Genomic DNA, 22,705 nt, shown 5'->3' with positions numbered 1-22,705 from the left:
TAGGTTCAGTGAAAATAGAAAAAAGTATACTAAACTTGGCAAAGTGCAAATTTATGTTTTGAGACCTGTTTTTATAGCAATGATAATATATCTTAAAGCCTAATCTGTAAAAATGTTAAGGTCAAGACCATTGTACACTGCACTTATTAGCATATAGTACACACTGAAGGTATGCTATGCTTGATGATGGTAAGCTTCTCTAAGGCTTAAGCCACATGGGGTTGATTTTCAGCATGCATTTATTTGCCTAGAATCAGCCCATGCATTCTGGTTAGCTTTCAGATGTCCCTGCACCTAGATCCACTGCGTTAGCCTGGGTGCAAGTACTCGGATTGGAATTTGGACCCAAAAACGCACTTCAAAGTCAAAATTTGCTCCATGTTACTGCATCCGGCCAACACAGTGGCTCTGTCAATTTTATTGACATCTTGAATGATAAATGATCATATTTTGTAAATATTTCTGAAAGCTGCATGATTTAGTAAATGACTAGATATGAGGAGTGAAGGACAGGGAAAAGTTCTGGGATGTTATTGGTGGTAAATGAGTTCTAGACAACCATTTCTGTTTTAGAGAGGGTTAATTTAAGTTAGCACTGGGACACCCAGGTAGACATAGCAGTTCTCTGGGATGAGATTAGGACAGGAGAGATAGATTTCTGAGTATGTATCAACATAGAAATGGTATTTGAAATCATAAGAGTTGATTAGTTTGCCAAGGGAAAAAGTATACAGAAAGAATAATATGGGGATTAGGACAGAGCCTTGAGAAACCCTGGCAGAGAGAAGTAAGGGAGAAGATGATATTTTGTTAAAGGAGACACTGAAATAGCTATTTGAGAGGTAGGAGGAAAACCAGGAAAGTACAGTGTCACAAAGGTCAATAAAATAAAAGGACTGGAGAAGGAAAGGGTGATTAATAGTGTCAAATGTAGCATCAAGATCTTTTAGTATTGAGAAGTGTTTTAGGCTTTAGCTGATAGCAGGTTGTTAATTAGCTGGGTGAGAGCAGTTTCTGTGGAGTGTTTTGCCTAAATCCAGATTGTACAGGGTCTAGCAAGTTATGGGCAGAGAGAAATTGTTGGTTGTAGACTAAGCACTTGAGTAGTTTAGAGAAAGAGAAGCAGAGAGATGGGACGAAGGTTACCAAGACTGGAGGGGTAAATTAAAACTGACTGATGCACACAGAGGTGGTGGGAAAGGAAAAAGCAGGTTAAGAGAGTAAATTAATGAGTGCAGTGAAGTAGGTTTGTTTGGCTATGGTGTGGCTGATGTTATAAGAAATTAGAGCAGATTTGTAGCTGTAGATGTCTGTTTCTGACCAGGGTTTGCATCAGCTGCACTCAAGTGTATGTTACCATCTTTGGAGAGCTATGGTATCAGCTGTATGCCTAGGCTGTAGCTATTTGGATCTAATGCATTTTGTCTTGGCAGGATCAAGCTCATTAAAGTGATCCCGACATTTAAAAAAATACTCTTCAATATATGAATGTACATTAAAAGTTACCTATAGGTCATGTTGCTTTTGTAAGTAATTTTAAGTTCCTAAACCTAAATTTTTTGACAACATGACTGTCTATTTCTTCCCTTCGAAGATGTAATAGATATAAAAAAAGGTTTCATATATTTATAACACACATTACCCAGTTTTTCTTTTTCTTTTTCTTGGATTCAGCATCATTGACACTGCCAATGCTAGAATGACTGGTAGCACTATTAATACTGGATACACTCTCTGATGAGTGCTGTCTTCTAATCCGCATATCTGTAGAGTAAGAAGAAATCATCAGTTCTTGAGAATCTTTCACAACAAACTTTTCACATTTGATTTTTTTCCCAAAAAATATCAGAATTTCATTTTTCTTAATAATAATTTTGTTCTAAAAAGGCGTTGACTGACTGATTTGTCCAAGATACACTTTACTGAAGTACTCTACAGTTTACTAGATACCTTTGTGACTATGATCAGAACCATTGAGCGCTCCTTGGATAGCAGCTTGTGCAGCTGCATTCTGGGTCTTTAGCATCTCTATGGTTTCTTTTAATTCAGTAAGCTCGGATTCCTGAAACAAAACAGAGGTTAATAAAAGTACAGTCATTTAAATTATTTCTGGTAATTTGAATAATGCTTCTAAAAACATTGTATGCTAGTGTTATCACAGTGCTGGCCACTTTATAAACAGAACAGAGAGGGGAACAATCCAATAAACAAAACATAATTAATTACATATCAGTGTTAAAGGAAAACTATACCTCCATGTAGCTCTTTATAAAAATATATTGAAGAAACAAGCTCATATGTAAAACCCTGCTTTATTTTCATAAAAATATACTTTTTTAGTAGTATGTGCTATTGGGTAATCCTAAATAGAAAATTGCCATTTTAAGAATTATGGCCTGCCTCCTGGGATCATAGGATTCACAGTGCACAGAAACAAGCCAAGGCACACATACATGCTAGGCCACATCAGCCAATGAATGGACAGAGTTCTGCCTTTTGCTTCCACACTTCTTTCTGTTACAGTTAGCTGCTTTATTTCTGATGTGATCTCTGTGGGATCATACAACTAGTGATGAGCGAATCTGTACCGTGTCACTAAAAAATTAGCGAAACTTCGGAAAAATTTGTGAAACGGTGAGAAATTTGCGAAACATGCAAAATTTCCGCACTCCCCAAAAAAATGGAGCACGTGTCAAAAAAATGATATGAGCAATAATTTTTTGGAGTGTGACAATTTTTTTGGAGGCGCACATTTTTTTTTGTTGCGCTGCAAATTTTTTAAAGGTAGAAGTTTGCTGCGAATCCATGCGTGGTGAAAAATTTTGCTCATCGCTACACACAGCCTATAACTAAATGGTGGATCAAGGGAAAGGATGTAAAGAGCAATATTTACTGATAAATATATTCTAGTTTGGCAAGATTCTTTAATAGGTCACTTAACATAATATAAACTGTTGTTAAGTATTTATTCTGGGGGTGTAGTTTTCCTTTAAGAGACACAGTTGGAAGTAAGTCCTTGCCTCTCAAAGCTTACCATTTTAAGAGGCTGGGTAGGAGTTTAAACTCACACTATGGATTTGTTAACCATATAAAACATATCTAAAAGAAATCATTCTGGTTTTTTTCTTTCAAACTATTTTCATTACTCCTTTAAAAACATCTTTGCCACATTATATGCAATAGAAATTAAAATTTCACTCATCTTTCACTCAAGCTTTATCTTTAGTAACACATGGTTACCATTTGTGTTATTAACTCAAAAGGATTTTAGTAAAATCCAGATTAAACTGTGACACATTACAGCGAGGCATACTTCTGTTATCAGGGCTTCAGTAATGTTATGATTTTGAGATATCTCTTCTGCACCATGCAGAACATGTGATCATGCAAATATAAAGCTCAAATGAAAAACAATCAGCATCAATTGCCTTATATTGTTAGGGCTTTCATACAATCATTTTTTATTATTATGCCTTACTATATAAACTGCTAATATTTCTTAAACTTTGAAATCAGCTTTGTTAAACTCACCTTTTGTTCAGCTGTCATTGTTAAGCTTTGCAGCCTTCCAGTCATATTTCCTAAGCTCTTTTCAAAAGCTGCCACCAAATGGGACTGTAAATGAAGCAGACAGAAAGGATTCATCAGCTCCATTCCTATTCAAAATGAAAGGCTTATTTGTTGAACTAAAGAAGTTCATTTTCTAAATGCTATCTAACTATTTCAAGTATTTTGTTTTTATGGTCATTGTTGGTGAACCAACAACAGAAATTTATATGGTTTACATTTTGCTAAGACTTTATATTCTGTGCACTGCTTTCAAATGTATTTTTTCCCTCTGATGATACGTCTTTACAACCATGAAATAAAATGCATGTAAAGCAACAGAAAATGTGTCTTATTGGATATGAAAATTGGCTCAATTAAGCATATCTGCTTCAACTGTAATAGATTGGTGTGGGCTCAAGTGAAGTGAAAGCTTTCAAATTCTTCCATTACTCTACAAAGATCAACTGAACATGAAAGCAGAATTTTTATTTTATTGATATGGTGACATTCTCTGATCTGATTTTAAATCAAAAGTGTTGTTTCAACTCCAACAAGATTGAGGATATGCTATCTACATGCACCAAAATGTCCTTATTAGTCAATACACAAAGGAACAAGTATATATGAATTAAAGTGCACAATGACATGCAAAGGAAAATTTGAATAATAAACCTTGCAGTCCCCAACAAAATAGACACATTTTTCTTTAAGCTTAATAATAAACTTGTAGAATATAGTTTTTTTTTTAGAATAGGTTTGGAAATGGTACATTATGACATTATTACAGTACATTTGCTCCACTGTTTTGTTGCTTGATCTATTTTCTTAAAAAGATAACCAACAAAATGTGTTTCCTGCAGGCTACTACAATAGCTTGAATGAATACACAACAACCCATGAACATCAAAAATAGTGACACTTTTTGATTCTGTTTCTGTATTTTTATGAGACTGTTTTAACTTGAGTTTCTCAAGAGGAACAGCTCCAGAGTAAGTTGAAGAGTTTTCATAAGATAGTTTATTATTCATACTTCCAGCAACCAGAACAGAGAAAGAGCATTAGAATTTTCCCACACACTGTATACACACTGTATAATTTAACAGTAATAGCTTTCATTTCACTTTGAAAATGTGTACAGCTGGGATTAGGCAGCGTTTCTTTATTGAACAACAAAATTAGCCTGTACCATTTCTAAAATGTCCTTTTGTGCTCACCATGAAATGTACAGTCAGACATGTAGGTTATGCCATTTCTTACTATCCTTTGTCCTAGGCTTATTATTTCTGGCCAAGTGTATTAATTCAGCCCATTTCTTTTTATATGCTAAAATGTTATTAGGGAAAGGCTTAATAGTTAGGCTTCTTACAAAGGTTTTTACTTTGAGTGCAAAAGTGACCTCATACCTTCTGTAACTTTCTTTTTATTATTCACTGACTCATGGCTGATTTGATACATTGTCACATCTAGCTATTTCTTTATATATTATATCTGGAATTGTGCCTAGTATAAAACAGCTATTCTGGAATGTTTTGCAGGTGTCTCTCTATATCTTATTAAAAAAAAAAAAAATTAAAGGGGTATTCATTTTCATCATAAATATATAATGTAACGATGCATTGTGACAACACCACCAAAATCTTGGATCATATAGAAATAAATACAGGAAGCCATGATGTAAAAATGGGATGACCTTATTTATTAGCAAATTTGCCTGTGGCAAATAATAACTTTTAAATAAATATCCATTAACCAGTTGTCACTAAACTTCACTAAAGTTCCAGAATTTAATATGGGGAATATTATACAGTTTCTTTACCCAGAGCAATAATAAACTGTTTACTTGTTATTTTCATAAAAAAATAGGGAGGCCTTAGTTGGAAAATCCACAGAAAAAGGACATAGCTCCAAGATATGAATGTCCTGCTCACAGAGGTAGTTCCCCGATATTCGTGGGTTTAAAAATATCTGGTTATATACAAGAAATAGCAGACCTACCCCGATAAGTAATAAAAGGCACTAAGTTTGCCAAGGAACAGTAACCCATAGTAACCAATAATTTGTTTGCTTTTAAACAGGTGACCAGTAAGTTCTGCCTGCTGATTGGTTGTTATGGGTTACTGCTCCTGTCCTGGGTGAAATTGGTGCCTTTTATTACATATACCCCCTAGTGTCAGGAGCTGTTGTGTCTAAAACTGGGGGGCTTTTAAGGTCTGCGCTTCTCTTGACTAAGCCACAGGAGGAATTTTGGGTGCTGTCTTGTAATTTGTTTTGATGTATTTTCCCCTCTGCCTGTGCTTGTCACAAAGCTGCAGCAGTATTAAGGGCAGCTTCCAAAAATTGGGGCTATTTTTTCCAGCTGCCTCCTCCTGCTCATTGCTGAATCAGTGAATTCTGTTCTGTGATTAGCCCTCCTCACTAACTTGTCTTGTCTATATCTTTTGATCTCCTGGTTTTGTTTATTGCTTATTTTTTTTAAATGATCTTGCTTTTACCATAACATAGCTTCTGATTTTCATCAAGCCACTAACATTTATTACCAGAGTTACACAGCACACCTAGTTAGACATATACAGAAGTGACTGATCCCTCTTACTTAATTCCTATATATGAAAGCTAAGCAACATATTGTTAAATCTCCAGATTTTAATCATCAGTAAATATTGAATAATTTGTATGTTAAACGCATTAGCATCATTGTCAAGTGTCACTATACAAGGCTTTTCAATAATAGCCCGCCTTAAATTTTAAGACAGCTTACTCACATTTGCTGAAAGCTGTGATGTTAATGTGGCCACTTTTTCTTGTGAGGCAACCAACTCCCTCCTCAGTTTCTGGATTTGCTAAAATATAATAAGCAGAGTTAAATTAAATAAATAATTTATACACATAGCACAATATGTCAGTGACCCTATATACACTAGCACCTATCTCTCCAGTTCTTTTAATTTGAAATAGTACAATGTATGATTGTTTTGAAATGGAAGTGATGGCCTCCATTTAACTGCATTTGGCATTTTAAGCAACAGTGAGATAAATAATACAGACACGGACATCACTTTCTCATGCCCTTGAAATGAAAAGGTTCTTTTACGTCTGTGTAAGTGCAGTGGGCATTTGCAATTTTCCCCACAGTCAGATGCATGTAAAACCACTTTCATAAAAGGTAGTTGCGCCACAATGCGCCCCTTCCTCTTCCTTGTAGTTGTGCTTGGCGCTGCTCAGTCCTGACTCTAATTATGCACTGCTGCGCCTAATGACCCACTGGAACCCTGGAGCTACCACCACCTTTGGACCAGGTGTTAGCTCCAGGGGTCCCTCAGCATTCAGTGTCAATCTGTGCAATTGAGTTACACAGAAAATAGGGTGCATGCATCACAAATGATGCACTGGAAATTACGTCAGACAGATTTTAGAAACATTTGGCACAATTGCATCCGATTTACGACAAATGGACACAACTTTGGCAGGCGCAGTGCAATAGCACCAAGAGAATTGCCCATAGGAGTCCACAATAATGCCCAAATTAAGGGGAAAAAAATGATGCACTGTGCGGAAATAACATGGCAATTGGGCTTGAAACTGAACTTTGCTCACTGCACATTGGATGTAAATAAGGCCTTTATTCTTCTTTTTACATCTTTATATTTTTCCTCCATTCTAGACTGGAAGATCTTCAAGGGGGAGATCTCATTACAGCCAAGAATCATTATGCAATGTAAACAAGTATTGTGCAAACTTGTTTAACTGAATTTGTTAAAAATCTTCATACCTATTTACCTGTTCCTAAATTAAGAGTAGAGCATACATGCACACTGATAATGTGTTAAAAAATAAGCCAAAAGTGGATATTGTTAAAGAAGAGTCACAGTTTTTTCCCTGTACAGAATGAGTAGGCCATGAGGCCAGTAAGTCCCAAAACAGTGTATTTTTCAGAGATATTCCTGTCTGAGCCCAGGAGAATCAATCAATGGCTCAGTTAGTTTGACAGATGCACCTGGGCTAATGAGAAAGAGCTACCTTTGCTTATACACAAGAATCCTTACAGCACGCTCTGTGGGGGGACCTGAGCTCACAACTGCACAAGTCAACAAACTAACGGGAAATATCACTGATTAAAAATGACAGCTATGTCTTTGTTAGCTTCAGATTGTGTGGAGAACAGAGAATTATGAGAACAGGAACAATACTGACATGTACCCAGATACGAAGGAGGTATTATTAAACTGGAAAACAATGTGTATTCTTTTGCTATTTTGATTATGTTGATGTCTCTAGTCATATAAGTGAATATGTGCATTTCACTATACAGATGGAGCCATACTGATGGAGAACATTATTCAGTTCCGATAGCTATGTTCCACTATGTCAATCTATTAAAACAGTTCACTATACACCTTAGTACCATTGAAAGGAATACTATTACTTTTTCATCATCATTTTTTGCTTGCAATAGACATTTCTCTGCTTTAAGGGGGACCTGTTACCCTAAGAAAAAAATTCAAATGTTTTTTTTTTATCATGTTAATTAGCAAAATAAACTTACATGTACACTACATATATTATTTAAATCTTGGAATATACAATCACAGCACACAGTCAGGCACCTTTTTGCGGGCACTGTTATTAAAGAGATACAGACACCAGTATTTAACCCCATTTTTTTCAAGTGTCATAACATTGTCTTTGCATGATCTTTATAACTTTGACATAAAGGCATTTGTTCAATACTTTTACATTACATTATCTGATCTATTTGTGCAGCAGTTGTCCCTTAGCCTTTGATGCTATAATTGACAGGCTGAGAAGGGACAGTTAGGTTGGCAAATTATTCAGGCTTAGGAACTTCAAGTAACAAGTACTTACAAAAGCAGCTCTATCAGGGAAAAATGTTCAACATGACCTATAGGTAACTTTTTACATACATTCATATTTTGAAGAGTGGATTTTTAGTGTCATGATCACTTTAAGGCAAGCTTTGCATCATCCCCAAATCTTGTTTCAGCCCTAGAATAAGGGACGTGTTGCCCATGCACAAGAGACATAACTATAGACTGTGATAAGGGATGGGGAATTTAGGACAGCAGTGACATCTAGGAAGTGCTGAATAGAAAGTGAAAGTAATTGTCTGCCCTGCCAGTATGCCTGAGGAATAGAGGGGGCAGGCAATATATGACTGACAGCTGAGATTTCTAAATACCTTATAACAGGTATGGATATTTTAATAAAAACAAAAGAATTTGGGGTTTGTGTTTAATTTGAAAAGGACGCTTATTATACATCTTTTATACCTGGTTGATAGGCCCCCCTTAACAGGTACTGAAAATATAACATTCAAAACATGTGCAAGACATGCATTAACATTAATTGCACAATGGCAAGCAGATTAACTAATTATATTTTTATTGAAAAGAACATTTTTTGTATTCTATGAAGCTCTATTAGTAGATAAAATGTACAGGCTCTCAGCTTCATAATTTAAGGAACTCAAATTAAGACAAATTAATCTAATTTGATTTCTGTCAGTGATAAGTGTGATAAGGGATATTGACATTAGATGAGGCTTGTCTAAATTTTGGTTTGAGGAAGGAATGCTTTATCTGAAGGGAATTCGAATTAATAGGTAGAAGTTAGGCTGGTTATACATGCCATATTCAAAGCAACATAGAAAGACCATAGAGATAAAGAAGGTACACCAATATTAAGCACAAACATAAAGCTCTATTTTTACTGAGATTTTAGTAGTAATTAAAGGAATCTATTACCTCTGAATGAGCCTTTTCTTCAGCCTGAGGGAAAAATTGAATGCAATCATTATTTGTTAGCTATGTTATAAACACATGACACATTTAAAATTCTGTAGACATTGCCAGGTTTATTCATTCTTCTAAAAAAGCAAACAAACATAAATACATGGGGGCCTACAGTATTCATCATGATATGTAAAAACAGTGATCAAATAGCTCACATTATTACTCATTATACATAATATGATATGGTAAATAGGCCCTATAAGGTGCTAAACAGTATTCATGGCATATGCAATGCTGGGTTACAAATAATAAGAAATAGTGTTCTATAAAAATATTCATAGCCAATATCAATATTGCAAGGTTTTTGCTGCCATCATGGTTTGCTGTAATTTGTTGTAATTTGAACAGAAAATGGTCACCACGATACCTAACACTATACTGTCCTGTATACCCAGGCAAGCTGTGTTTTTGTTTGGTGATTGATCCATTATTTTTAAAAATGTGAATTATTTGATTTAAAATGGAGTCTAAGGGAGATAGCCTTCCTGTAATTCATAGCTCTCTGGACAATGGGTTTCCAAATAATGGATCCCATACTTCCTCATTAATGCAGTGCGTGCACTTCATTGTATATATTACAATTTTTTGACAACAAATCCATGTATGTTTGCAGTCAGATTGTAGACATATTTTGGAGATGATATATATTTGCCAATAGCTAGATAGGGCATGCAAATGTGCTACATCAGGATATGCCTTGTTGTTGAATGCAGTGAATCAGAATCTTACAAAAAGCATCCATTCCTCTGCTGACATCTAGTGACCATACAATAATAAAGGTTTTTTTTCATGTTTCCACATCCTGGTAAGTATCTTTAGTATTTTATTAATAACTGACTGTAAAAACCAGTATTACTCTTGGATGTATTTTTTTCACTGCATACAAAACAGTTATATATCCTTGTCATCAAAAATATATTTTGTATTTGTCAGAAAAGAATCTTATGGAGTAGACTAGGTTGTTATCATATAGTTGGATGTGTGTGAAATGCATCACTGACATCAAGCTCACCACAAATAAATCATCCACTCGATATGTTCACTAGACAATTCATCATCAGGACTTACAAGACTACATTGCATATCAACAAGTGGTTTCTTGCCCCCACTCCTTTTTTTGCAGCCAATCCTATATCCTTCTCTAGCAATATACATAGTATTACAACACTATGTGCATGTAAAGTCCCCAAAGGAAAAATGCACACAATATTTTTATGGTCACAAACAAGTCAACCAGAACAATGCAAAAAGTCTAATCTAATAAAATCAATTAAAGCAACAGAAAAAACATCAGTGTTTAAAATCCTACCTCCACTAGTTTTACTGTGAAATGATTCAAAAGAAGCAAACAGTAGTAATGTGGAGTTGAAAATGTAATAAAACTACTAAATACATTATAAAATGACCATAAATGAATGGGAAATAAAACACTTTTCACTGAACAATAATAAACTTAATACTGTAAAAAGGTGGGAGAGTGATTATACAGTGAGCATAGAAACTTCCAACCCCCCACCAAAAAATAAATTAAAAAATCAAAATAAGAAGGACTCCTTAGTCCTGGGCAAATTTGCAGAAGGCGATACACATTATAAATAAACACATTTAGAAATAGATTTATGAACTTTCTAAATAAAAGGTCCTCTATCAGTATAATATAAAATTATAAATCCACTTAAATACTTACAGTAGAGTAGAGAGATGATGTGCTGGAAACCAGGGATAAGGAAGATCCATGTACTAGAAATTACCAAACAAGTAGCATTCAATAAAAAACAATTAATAAAGGTAATGATTCTTATTACACAGAAACAATTAATTCACCGCTCTCATCAACAGCATCATTCAACAGTATCTTCATTACATTATACTAAAAGATGAGGCGCTGTGTGAGGGAAATGTTAGATTTTCATCATAGGTGCCATATCGGAGTCTAAAGCTGCTTTATAATATATTTAGGGGCAGCTTTCTTTAACATTGGGGTTTAAGTTGTTTTAGATTTTTTGAAACAATGAATAAACTCATTTCTGGAAAAACCACAAATGTCTAGACATTTATTAAAAGATCTGAATTCAAAAAAGCACAAATTGAAAAAAAACCTGGAAAAAAACTGCAACTTTTTCATATTGTAGTATAAACACAAGCGTCAAAAACCCCAAACCTCTAAAACCACGGAGCAGATAGATCTTACAGCTGTAAAAAGGACACCTGCCACTGACTTTTACCTGATCTTGACTTTAAGATGGCGTATTTTGTTGCATATTAAATGGCAAACAAAATCATATGCGACAAAATCATATTACACAATTACAAATTGTATAAAAAAAAGGATCGAACCCTAATAAATGCCCCCCACGTGTTATAATTCTCAGTAAAGATACAATTCAACACGTGTTTTTGTGTTATCTATTTTGTTATACCAGGTTGCATTATATACTGATTGGTTACATTTAGGGACATATTCATTAAAGTACGATTAAATCCGAATACAAAAAAAACATATTTGTTCTAAGTTTTTGTACTGTGCGTATTTTTTGCGACTGGATTGGAGCGGCAGAATGCCATTAAGTCCTATGGGAGGCTTCAAAAACATGCACAGAAGGATCAAAGTCAGAAAGGTTTTCCCATCATTTACAATTGTTTTGATACGAAAATTTTGTGACTTATGGATCGCCAATACGATGTTATCGTGACTATTATGATATTTTCGTAAGCATTTTCGTGACATTTTCGATCATCAGAAAATATTGTATCTAATCCGAATTTTACCCATGTCGGGATTCAAATTCCTACTTTGAGGAACCTGCCCCTTGGACAATAGAGATAAGCTATACAAAATAAGGCCAGTATAGCAATAATGCAGAAATACTGATTATAATAATAAAAAGAGTCATTTTACGATACTCATTTCCAGGTTATCTGGAACGTTGCCTTTGACTGACCTAGATGCTGGCATGATACCATCTATAAAAACAGGTTTTGCTGCCAAAGTGGATGGGAGCCCAGAGGAATATTACATAAAAATCTGTTTGATCATCTGTTGAGCTCCTTCAGTAGCCAAAAACTGTGCTGTTGTATCAAAATCACTGTAGAGAATTACAACAATCTTATCAGCTCACCAGCATTATTTTGAAATGCAGAATACTCTATCTCTATAGCCAATTTAACAGTGTAGAGGCTTGCTTTGTGTTATTATTAACTCCTTAAAGAAAGTGTTCCTGCCCTAAAAAAGATTATATTTTATTTTTATGAAGTTTAGCACCAGTAAATTCATTTCAAAAACTTTAACCCTTTCAAGAGTTATCTTGAAGTTAACCCTGTGGTTGGACCAGCCTGCTCATAGTTCTCACATGAAAGGAGTTTAGTTATAGATATTTCAGGTTCTGCTTATTCCCTAAAGGGGTAGTTCACCTTTAAATTAACTTTTAGTATGATGCAGACATTGCTATTCTTAGACAATTTGCAACTAGTTTTATTTTTCTTTTATTTTTAGTGGTTTTACAGTTATTTAGCTTTTTGTTCAGAAGCTCTCCAGTTTGGCATTTCAACAGCTATGGGTTGCTAGAGTTTTATTTACCTTAGAAACCAAGCAGTTGTTTGATTGAGAGACTGGAAGATGAACAGGAGAAGGGCCAAGTTGCAAGATAAGGAATAAAAAAGTAACAATACCAATCAAACTGTAGCCTCACAAAGCAATAGTTTTTGACTGCCAATGTTAACAATCCCCATTTGAAAAACTAGAAAGAGGCAGAGGAGGAAGGCAAATAATTTATAAACTATAAAAAATAAACAACGAAAACCAATTGCGAAATTGCAAAATGTGAACTACCCCTTTAAAAATCAAGATACAGAACAGCAAGCCAAGCAGTAGCCTTAAATTTGCCAGGCCATCAAAAGAGAGTTTTAGTATGTACTCAACCTCATAAGGCAGACATGACCCTATTTCCTGTTTTGTTAGTATTACACCAACAATAGCATCAAATGAAAAAATCCATTCTACAATGGGTTGTGTATAAAAAAAAATAAAGCAAAACCTCTGTAACAATATTCCTCTGCTACACAATCTACAGATAAGTCTATACACACAAAGAGCAAGTATTACCTTCTTCCATGCTATCTCGAAAGGATCCAGAATGGCTGATTGCCCTTGGTCTTTCTTCTAAAGATATAGCGCTTCCACATAACTGTGAGTCTTCATACAACTCAAAGGAAGAATCCTGCGCTGGAATGCTATTAGACCTCATCATGCTTGGTCCAGGAATACTAAACTGGGACAGATTGGTTGGACTTACTGCAATAACAATTACAGAAGTAAGTTAGTGGCATTACACTCCAGGGTTGCAACTATAAACAATTGTCATGAAATGAAATTATTTTAAAGATCCCAAAAGAAAAATGTGGAAATGTGACCATTATTATATGTGTGTGTGTTACTAATGCCATAAATTATTAAAATCAGCATATGAATACAGTATATATTTTCTGCATTGTGCAATCCTTTAGAAAAAAGATTACCCAAGAAGGGTGAAATTGGTCTGAATCCACACTCTTGGCCCTACCTAAGCTGATCAGAAAACCCTGCACTGCACTGATGAGCCCCAAGAAGGGTGAAACCGGTCTGTAGTTGGAAATCTGATCAGCTATTAACCTAGCTTCTGCTTTAAAACCCCAGTGGGTGAGCTTTAGCCTATAGGATAAACCCATGTAAATGGGATTTTCTTGGAGCTTGTTTGGAATTCATTCCCAGAATTCCTTTTGTTTATTTGTATCTGTATGAGGCAGTCTCCTCAACCCTAATGATTTGTTTGTGAAACCCCACTCTTGGCCCTACCTAAGCTGATCAGAAAACCCTACACTACACTGATGAGCCCCAAGAAGGGTGAAACCGGTCTGTAGTTGGAAATTTGATCAGCTATTATCCTAGCTTCAGCTTTAAACCCAGTGGGTAAGCTTTAGCCTATAGGATAAACCCATGTAAATGGAATTTTCTTTGCGCTTGTTTGGAATTCATTCCCAGAACTCCTTTTGTTTATTTGTATCTGTATGAGGCTCCTCAATCCTAATGATTTGTTAGAAAAAAGAGCAACTGATCTATGTTTACCTCTTACAAAACTGAAATCATGTTTCTTGAATAATGATAAATATTAATAATACAAAAGGACCTCAATTTCAACATTATTGTCCCACCCCATTCATTAGCTACCTGAGAGTTATTTGGACTCTTACCCAGATTGGTATAATGATATTTTCCAGTGGCAGAGGATGGCATGCCAGAGGGAGAGACAAGTGGGGATTGGCTACCAGTGTCCTGAAGGCCTCCTGTGGAATGTGAGCGTAGCCACTCCTTACCTTCCTCTTGACTGGTTTGGCGGGATGATGGCGTGTATCTGTTATAAGAATGAATACCACTGGTAAAGATAATTCTAATTCAGAAGAAAAATACTTGTAAATGTATTTCATCATCTGTGTAATGCATCCCTGTGTTAGAAATATATTTACATAAAATTGCCTTTAAATTACTTGAAGATACACAGAAATGTGTGTTGTTTAATGAACTAAAAAGCAATTAACTTTCAGTCTCAAAGTCTTAAATATTAATTTCATCTGTATTATTAACCCAATTATTTAAGCATTTTATAAAACTGAAGTACGTACAGTATTATAGAAAACAGTTGAATGGCTGATTTACACTGCAGAAAAGATTATGCAATGCCCAGTGAATAAGGCAAAACTAGCTTGTAGCTTCTTTGCTACACAGACACAGGTAAGCTATTCAAAAATTTGCACAGATATACACTTGCTGATATAGACAATGCTTTTCACAGACAACATTTAGAGCACCATTTAAATACTGAAAAAGGGTAGAATAGACATGATATAAACAAGATCAATATGATAGATATAAAACATGTATGCTAAAGCAGCCAGCAGAAAAGGAAAACCGTATTAGTTGCTGCATAGAGAAGGATTGACAGGAATGGACGCTAAGAACATAAAAGGCAAGGTTTAATATACACCAAATAGGTGTACTAGTAGGGTTGCGGCCAAGCTTGATTAGCACTCCCGTGAAAGAAAGTGTCATTGGTAAAACAAAATCAAAAGCCAGTGTTACAGAACCACTCCTAGTGGCAGCCTTAACAACTGAAACTAATGAAGCTTTCTGGCAATAAGCATATTAAAGTGTTAATATATATATATATATATATATATAAATGTAGTACAACTATTATAGCTCATTCCTGCAGTTTGTTACATGCAAACACATTGCAGGAAATACATATGACATAGTATATCATATGCAAATTGAATATATCCTTCAATTATAATATATCGTTAGTAGTAACGTTTAAATCTAAATATGTCATTTTCAGTTTGCAGTTAGGGAAAATGATGGCTAATTAGACAATATTGTAACTTGAAGAATATTGAAGAATTTTTGGTTTTTTTTTTTTTTTAAATGATAGAGCCCTGTAGCAGTAACCTGCAGACAAAAATCAGGTATTTTGTGAAGTGCAGGAAACATTTGCAGATGCAGGTATGGGTGCAGGTCAGAAGCTCACTGGTCACACCATAACATTTGTGTACTCCTTTTTTTCCATGGTAATGGGTTGGATTGCTGATAAATAGCAGGAATAAGGAGTCTGAGCACACAGAAATGAAGGTTTCAGGTTACAGATCTAGCTGCTTAGATCTGCTCAGGTCTCTAACAGCCTTTCAGGAAAGAAAAGACTTGACTTGAACTATTTATAAATGAATGTCACTTTTTGTCTTTTTCAGAACCACTGATACATGGGATATAAAGAAATAAAACTGTTACAAATGACTGACAGCGCCCATAATGCTCTGAATATTTCTGCTTTGACACTATGAGGCCAGGACACAGAACATTTTGATAGCCCAACAGTAAGGAAGTAAAAGAGAGAGCGTTGCAGGAAACAGAAGACATCCTAAGCTTTGCTAAGGAGCTTTGCTAAGGCAGGGGTCATGCTCGAACAACATATACCTGAGTCCTTTTTTGGGAAGTGTATTTCGGTCAAGTTGCATACTGTTAAAGTAAAGAAAACCCCTGAGAATAAGATAAACAGACCATTAGGATTTATGGCAGCAACAACTGGAGTTTTGCATGGGTGTACTGGTCTAGATGCATTATTAATCATCTTTAAAACTTGATGCTTTAAAAAAAAGAAGAACCACCTTGAAGTTGAAACATTTATTTTTATGTGTTTTGCTCATAACTGAAGTCTTCTATAGTAACCTCACAATGCAAAGCCTAGGCATAGAAAAATAATATGTTATGGCACAAAGCTACTTATTACTTAGAACTTACGGTGGTGCACAGAAATATATCTTTATCTGTCACTTTTTTCGCCAGGCATGGATTTGCAGCAAATTTCCGCATTTCAGCACTGCCGAATTGTTTCACGAAACTTCCTTGAAAAATCGCAGTGCATGAAATTAGGCGCGGCCGTGTAAAAAAAGGCGTGGGTGACAAAAAAATATACGCGGGTGACAAGAAAGACACGGGCGACAAAAAAAATTGCGCAACAAATGCGTTTTGTGAATTTTTCTGCAAATGTTATGGCCAGAACGGGACAGATTCGCTCATCACTAGTCAAGAAGTAACCAAGGGCTGTAACTGCCAGTCCACTATAACACCATGTTTGATTCCAAGGAATTGTTGCTCCTTAAACAATATTACTTGATTTGTCAAAATGGATCAAAATGCCGCTATTTGTGTTTCCCCTTACATAAACTTGCCCTAAAAGGCTGGTAAGTATAACCGACATATTTAGTAGAGAAGCACTAAAATATTCAGTATCTAGTAGAATTAAGTCTAAAAAAAAAAATATTCAGCCTGTTCCATCATTACCCTTTATAATATAAAGCTTTTCTTATGCATTCCCTCTTAAATATCAATATTTCTTCCTTTTCCAGTTTTATTGTATTATACCACCTTGAAATAGCCATTAATTTCAAGGTCTGTGTCTGTTTTTTAACCAGTGGAAACTATTCTATATAGTTTAATAGTAATGACAGCCTAAAAGCAAAGACATGTAATCATTGCTCCCAAGGGTCCATAATAAAGCTACACAAGCAACTGCTTTGAACTACAATCACATTGCTGTAATCAGATAAATGCTTAACTTAAGGTTGCTAGGCAAAATTCTGTTATGAAAAAATGCATCCACCAAAGCAGAGGAAAATTCTGATAACTAGTATATTTTATGTTGTCCTATATATTTCACCTGCAGACCAGGTAGCCTTTCTTAGGGAATTGTACAGTTCCTTAACTGTCAAAAATGTAATTTTAAAACACTTTCAGTAAATGCTAAGTTTTTATTTGCAGTTTTTTTTTTAAATAACATTTTAACATAAAAAATAACATTTTGTGCAAAGAAAAATGTATCCTCACCTTTCTGAGAGTGTAGATCTCACGCTACCCGTTCTCATTAGCAGGCTTTGAGCTTCTTGTGTGCTCAGTCCAGACAAGGACCCATGATGACTAAGTGGTAAGTCAATAGACTCTGAGCTTGTATGAAGGCTTGTCATTGACTGGTAACTAGGTGTGTCCTTGCTCCCAGCAGAAGAACTGCTCAGATTTGCAGTCCATACCTGGCCTCCAGATGTAAATGAGTGAACAGATGCAGGGCTTGTGGCCAATGACTGGCCATAACTTATGACATCAGGAATTAGCTCATTAGCCTTACTGAATAGGGGACTGCTGCTACCACTTTGCCCTCCAGCACTTCCCATACTGCCGGTACCAGATGAAGGTGAATCCAAACTACCTTGTCTGGCCAAAGATGTGCTGCTAGGGCTGGGCATCACAGAAGTGGTTTTCCCACCATCAGTACTGCCAGTAGTGGATGGTTTATTTCCAGCTTTTGAACCAAACAACCTAAAAAACACAGCATATAAGTATTTCTTAACTGTCAAAAATTCTTCTTACCACATTGCTACAGACACATAAATATTGTCCCTACGTTTAATTAGACCTTTCTAAAATGTGCAACAGAGTCAAAGACATAGTGCCCATGGAGCTTTGGAATTGCTGTTACTCTATATTTTAAATTCCCTTTCTAAAATTCACAAATGGCCACCGGCCTTTATACAGGTTCTGAACCTCAAAAACTCAACCAGTCACATAACATTTATGGCTTCTTGTTTTTACATATGGATCCAATAAAATTTATACGTTTTTAATGTAAACTACTTTTGTTGCTGCATTTCTCAACATTGTTGATAAAATCTGGAGTGCCTGCCTTTTCTATTTTTGATTTTCACATAACATTTATGGTTTATACAGTGAGAACAGCATAAGAATAAAACCACCTATCACATTAAAGTAATAAACATTATATTAACAACACTGTACAGTATCTGTGTTAGGTGAATCCATAGCTTGAACTAAGCAGTCATCAGAAGAAAAGAAAATGCTTTTATGTCAGTATTTTTCAAATTTACACTCTTATAGTTTCAGTCTTTTAATTGAAATGAAAAGAAAACGGTTGGCTATAAAGCCTTATACACCACTATGATTAATGGATATATTTCCTTTTCAAGCACAAAAAATATGCAACATGGAATATCTACAAAAATATTCTACTTAATCACAGTGAAAAGAAAGACATAAGAAAACATTTCATTGTGGATAAATGAGTATACAGATTCTCATTTATCCATGTTCTTAGGTCTTTCCTAAAGAAATAAACTCTTTGTCGTTTGAAACACGCTAGACATTAGAAATATATTTGTATAGAAGTTTTCTCTTCTGCCACTAGAGGGTATACTTTTATAGCCAGTGAAAGGCTACATGCATGTTTCTACATTTACAGAAACAGTTTTGAAATGGAAACGAGAATATTTTAAATAGTGGGAGAAATGAATAAGGTATGCAGAAATATAATTTTTCTTTTATACTGTACTTTTAATGTAAAATGACTTGTAACTATATTCATTATATTTATGTTTTAATGGGTTACATGCTTCTTGATGCCCTAAGTGCAATATTCTGTTTTTACATTTAACAGTATAATCAGATGAAAATGGAAATGAGCAGCCCCAGGTATAAAATATTCACTATAAATTACCTGTATTTACAGAATGTGTTTTATTGCTTGCAGCTCATTTCAAGCTACTCAGTATAACACTTTCATTACACTTGAAACATTTATGAGGTTACTCTGAGCAACACTGATTATTAAGATGACACAAAAGAACATGCTCAGGTACTAAATTGCAGGTTACATGAGACGGTTGGTTGGTTCAGAGGCACCCTTATAGCATCTCTTATAAGGTCCTTTGAAGCGCCACATAATTAGTTATTCACTAGGAAAGTCATGTATTTCCTTGTAAAGGAAGCAGATGAGACCAAAAGATTTTTATCCATATTGAACTGGCTTTCTGAAAACACCCAACCCAAACCCACAAAGTTTTGCCCCTGTAGGACCTGCACCTAACCTGTACCTGTGTCTTTCTGCTCTGTGCACTACTTCTGCAGAAGCTTATGTTCCAAGACAGGGAAACTTGGGGAGCAAAGGAAGAGAGTACTTACCTAGTCTGACCCGCACCCATCCAAAACCTGCAATGGCCACCCAAATTTTAACCCTCTAACCTTAATCTGGCTGACCTTAGGGTAAATCCATGGGTCCGCCCGCACATCAATAGTACCTGACATCACTAGGGGAATACATTATTTTAGCATTTAATAACACATGGGAAATGTAACCTTACTATAATTTACGACCAATATATTTCCTCTTAGCATACTACAACTGGATTCTTAAAGCTAATTTCTGTCTTTGTCCTGAATAAAGTACCAACTGCCATGAAAAGAACTAAATATCTTTAGGTATCACACCCCCAAGAGATTCTCTCAAGAAAAGTTTCTCTGTCTAAACTTGCTCTGACACATTGCTTTTTTTTCCTGTAAAAAAACACATTTTTATAAATATTAATATTATTAATCTACAAATTTGCCAGTTTTGTGTAAAAATATTCTCAGTGTTTGATATTTTCATTATTTAATATACAAAGTATTTTGTATTCCCTATAAATTATTCTTACCGTCGGAAAGTGGGTGAGGCAATATCAGGATATTTTGATCCTGGCTGACGAAGTCCTTGTGTGCCACAGGCATTCACTGATGTCGGACTAGATTTTGGAGAACTTGACAAGGATACACTCTCTGAATCTGACACTTTTTCCTTTTCCTTATCAGTTTGATTTATGATGACAGGACTTGAACCACCTGATCCAATTTTCGAAGGCTCTCTTAGTTTAGTTGAAGAAGCACCGGCTGACTTGCTACTAACATTAGAGTCAATGCTGCTAGTGCTTGACCTATGACCTCCTCTTCCTGGAATACCACTTGTACTTGACTTGGAAGGACGTGGTAAACTACGATATTGTAGGGCAGCTTTTGAATTACCAAGTAACACAGTATCATCTTGATTTTGTGAACCATCAAGACTAGTTTTTCTTCCTGCTCCCTTTCCGCCAATGCATGAGGATTTAGGGATTTTTCCCAGAGTTGCTGAGCCGCTGTTAATTGTTGCACCACTTCCTGTTACCATACTTGGTGATGCCATCCCAGCCTTTTTAAAACCAAAGGAACCGGTGGCAGTCGGTCTAGCAATTCCAGAGGGTGGTTTCTTCCCCTCATCTCCACTGCTTTTTCCTGCATCTGAGGGAGAGCGCTGAAGAGTGTTACCTTTTAATGGTGATTTTACCTTTTCAGAGGCCTTAACATCATCTGTTTTCCCTAAACAAAAATCAAATATTGAAATAAATAAAGGCTCAGGCAAAAGGTAAATTCATAACAGGGCAAATAATTACCATTTTTGTTTGTTGTAAATTATCTGGCTCCCAATATTTCACACTTTCGGTTTTGCTAAAAGGGGCACTACCAGTGGTTTCCCACATGATCTCTTTGGACCTACAATGTACCCCCAACAATCCCATCATTGTTACCAGCTTGATTGGCTGCCTTATTTTCTTTTATAATCACAATCACAGGGATGAGCCAATGCACTTAGATGAATCCTGATTACAGCCAAATACAATAATTCACAAGGCACAAATGACACCATAAACTGAACTACCACTCCCACCATTAAATAATGTAACAAAAAATGGGGTAAAATCACAATACTACACAGCCCTAGTTTTTGTTATATGAAAGAACCTGCATATCATTCCTGTGAACATATCCTGTGTCTTTCAGTAAGAGACAGGGGACACTATTGTTCATAGGAACAACCATCTGTTGCCAGCAACTTCCATAACCCATGAATGAAAAGGAATTCTGGCTTCCAAACCAAAATTTGTTAACACGCCCCACACAACACAGGAACAATTAATATACCTCGCACTGTAATGTGTTTCTTCAAAAAGTATAGTCAAATAATATTTTTATATGCTGAAATCCATCTGCAAAACAGTTCTTTTCTTTCTGTGTCATTTGAAATCCTGGCAGGGGAGAAGGGACTAAAACATTGATGTTACAAATTGTAACAACTTCTCAACTGCTTACAGACAGCATGCTGCAACTGCATAACCCACAATGCATTGCACTGCAATGTTCCTTTCCTTACTGACCTAACGTGTACAGGGAATTGTGATTTTTGGAGGATGCAGGCTGAAGGGAGGCTGAGGACAGTCAACTACTGTAACATTTTATTTGAATCAGTCAGGAGAACAGGGGGACAAGGCTTAGGTAACTATTCCAAACCATGTTATTACATTAAAAATCATGAAAAGGCTCCACATTTTTTTAATTGAGGTATATTGCAAAGTTGCTTGAAATTATGTTTACTGATCAAAAATAGTGATGGGCGAAATGTTTCGCCAGGCATGGATTCGCGGCGAATTTCCGTGTTTTGCCATTGGTGGATTGTTTTGCGAAAAAGAATAGCCGCGGACATCAAAAGAATAGCCGCGCAACAAAAGAATAGCCGCGGGCGGCAATTTTTTTTTTGATGCGCAACATTTTCGCCGTTTCGCAAATCTTTGGGACAGATTCGCTCATCATTAATCAAAAAGTTTAAGTTGTGTTTGGGTGACGTTCCCTTTTAAGTATATTGCCAAGACCTTCTCAGGGCCACGTATTGCACTGAATGCAAACAGATATATGAAAAGGCTGCTGGCTTGGCAAAAAGATTTAAAGAAAGAGGCTAAAGACACTCATTTATTAAAGGATTTGGGCTTAAGTGAAACCTATTAAAGGTAGTCTTAACTGTTACAGAAATATGAACAGAAATTGATAGAATGTATTCCATCTTTATTGCAGCATTGTGATTTGAGTTGGAGGACTAAACTTATTATTAGGAAATACTGGCCTCTTG

At 35.6% G+C, this 22,705-nt stretch overlaps 1 protein-coding gene across 10 annotated transcripts in view; it reads right to left on the bottom strand.

Moving 5' to 3' along the window:
* The window catches only part of nav3 (neuron navigator 3), a 384,230-nt gene that overhangs the window by 29,354 nt on the left and 332,171 nt on the right, over positions 1–22,705 (bottom strand). For 9 of the 10 annotated variants that reach the window (XM_031898936.1, XM_031898938.1, XM_018092258.2 and 6 more), the window contains 11 exons: positions 20,427–21,123; positions 17,773–18,258; positions 16,363–16,425; positions 14,586–14,746; positions 13,462–13,650; positions 11,047–11,099; positions 9,312–9,335; positions 6,312–6,389; positions 3,532–3,615; positions 1,951–2,062; positions 1,643–1,764 (listed from right to left, as the gene is read on the bottom strand). In XM_031898936.1, the coding sequence (XP_031754796.1) occupies positions 1,643–1,764; positions 1,951–2,062; positions 3,532–3,615; positions 6,312–6,389; positions 9,312–9,335; positions 11,047–11,099; positions 13,462–13,650; positions 14,586–14,746; positions 16,363–16,425; positions 17,773–18,258; positions 20,427–21,123 (2,069 nt within the window). The remainder of the gene's footprint in view (positions 1–1,642; positions 1,765–1,950; positions 2,063–3,531; positions 3,616–6,311; positions 6,390–9,311; positions 9,336–11,046; positions 11,100–13,461; positions 13,651–14,585; positions 14,747–16,362; positions 16,426–17,772; positions 18,259–20,426; positions 21,124–22,705) is intronic. The other variant, XM_031898934.1, reaches the window with a different exon arrangement.

Source organism: Xenopus tropicalis, chromosome 3 (assembly GCF_000004195.4).
Source record: "Xenopus tropicalis strain Nigerian chromosome 3, UCB_Xtro_10.0, whole genome shotgun sequence".
Taxonomy (NCBI): Eukaryota; Metazoa; Chordata; class Amphibia; order Anura; family Pipidae; genus Xenopus; species Xenopus tropicalis.
Note: the sequence above shows the minus strand (reverse complement) of the source record. Positions and strands in the feature narration are given on the sequence as shown.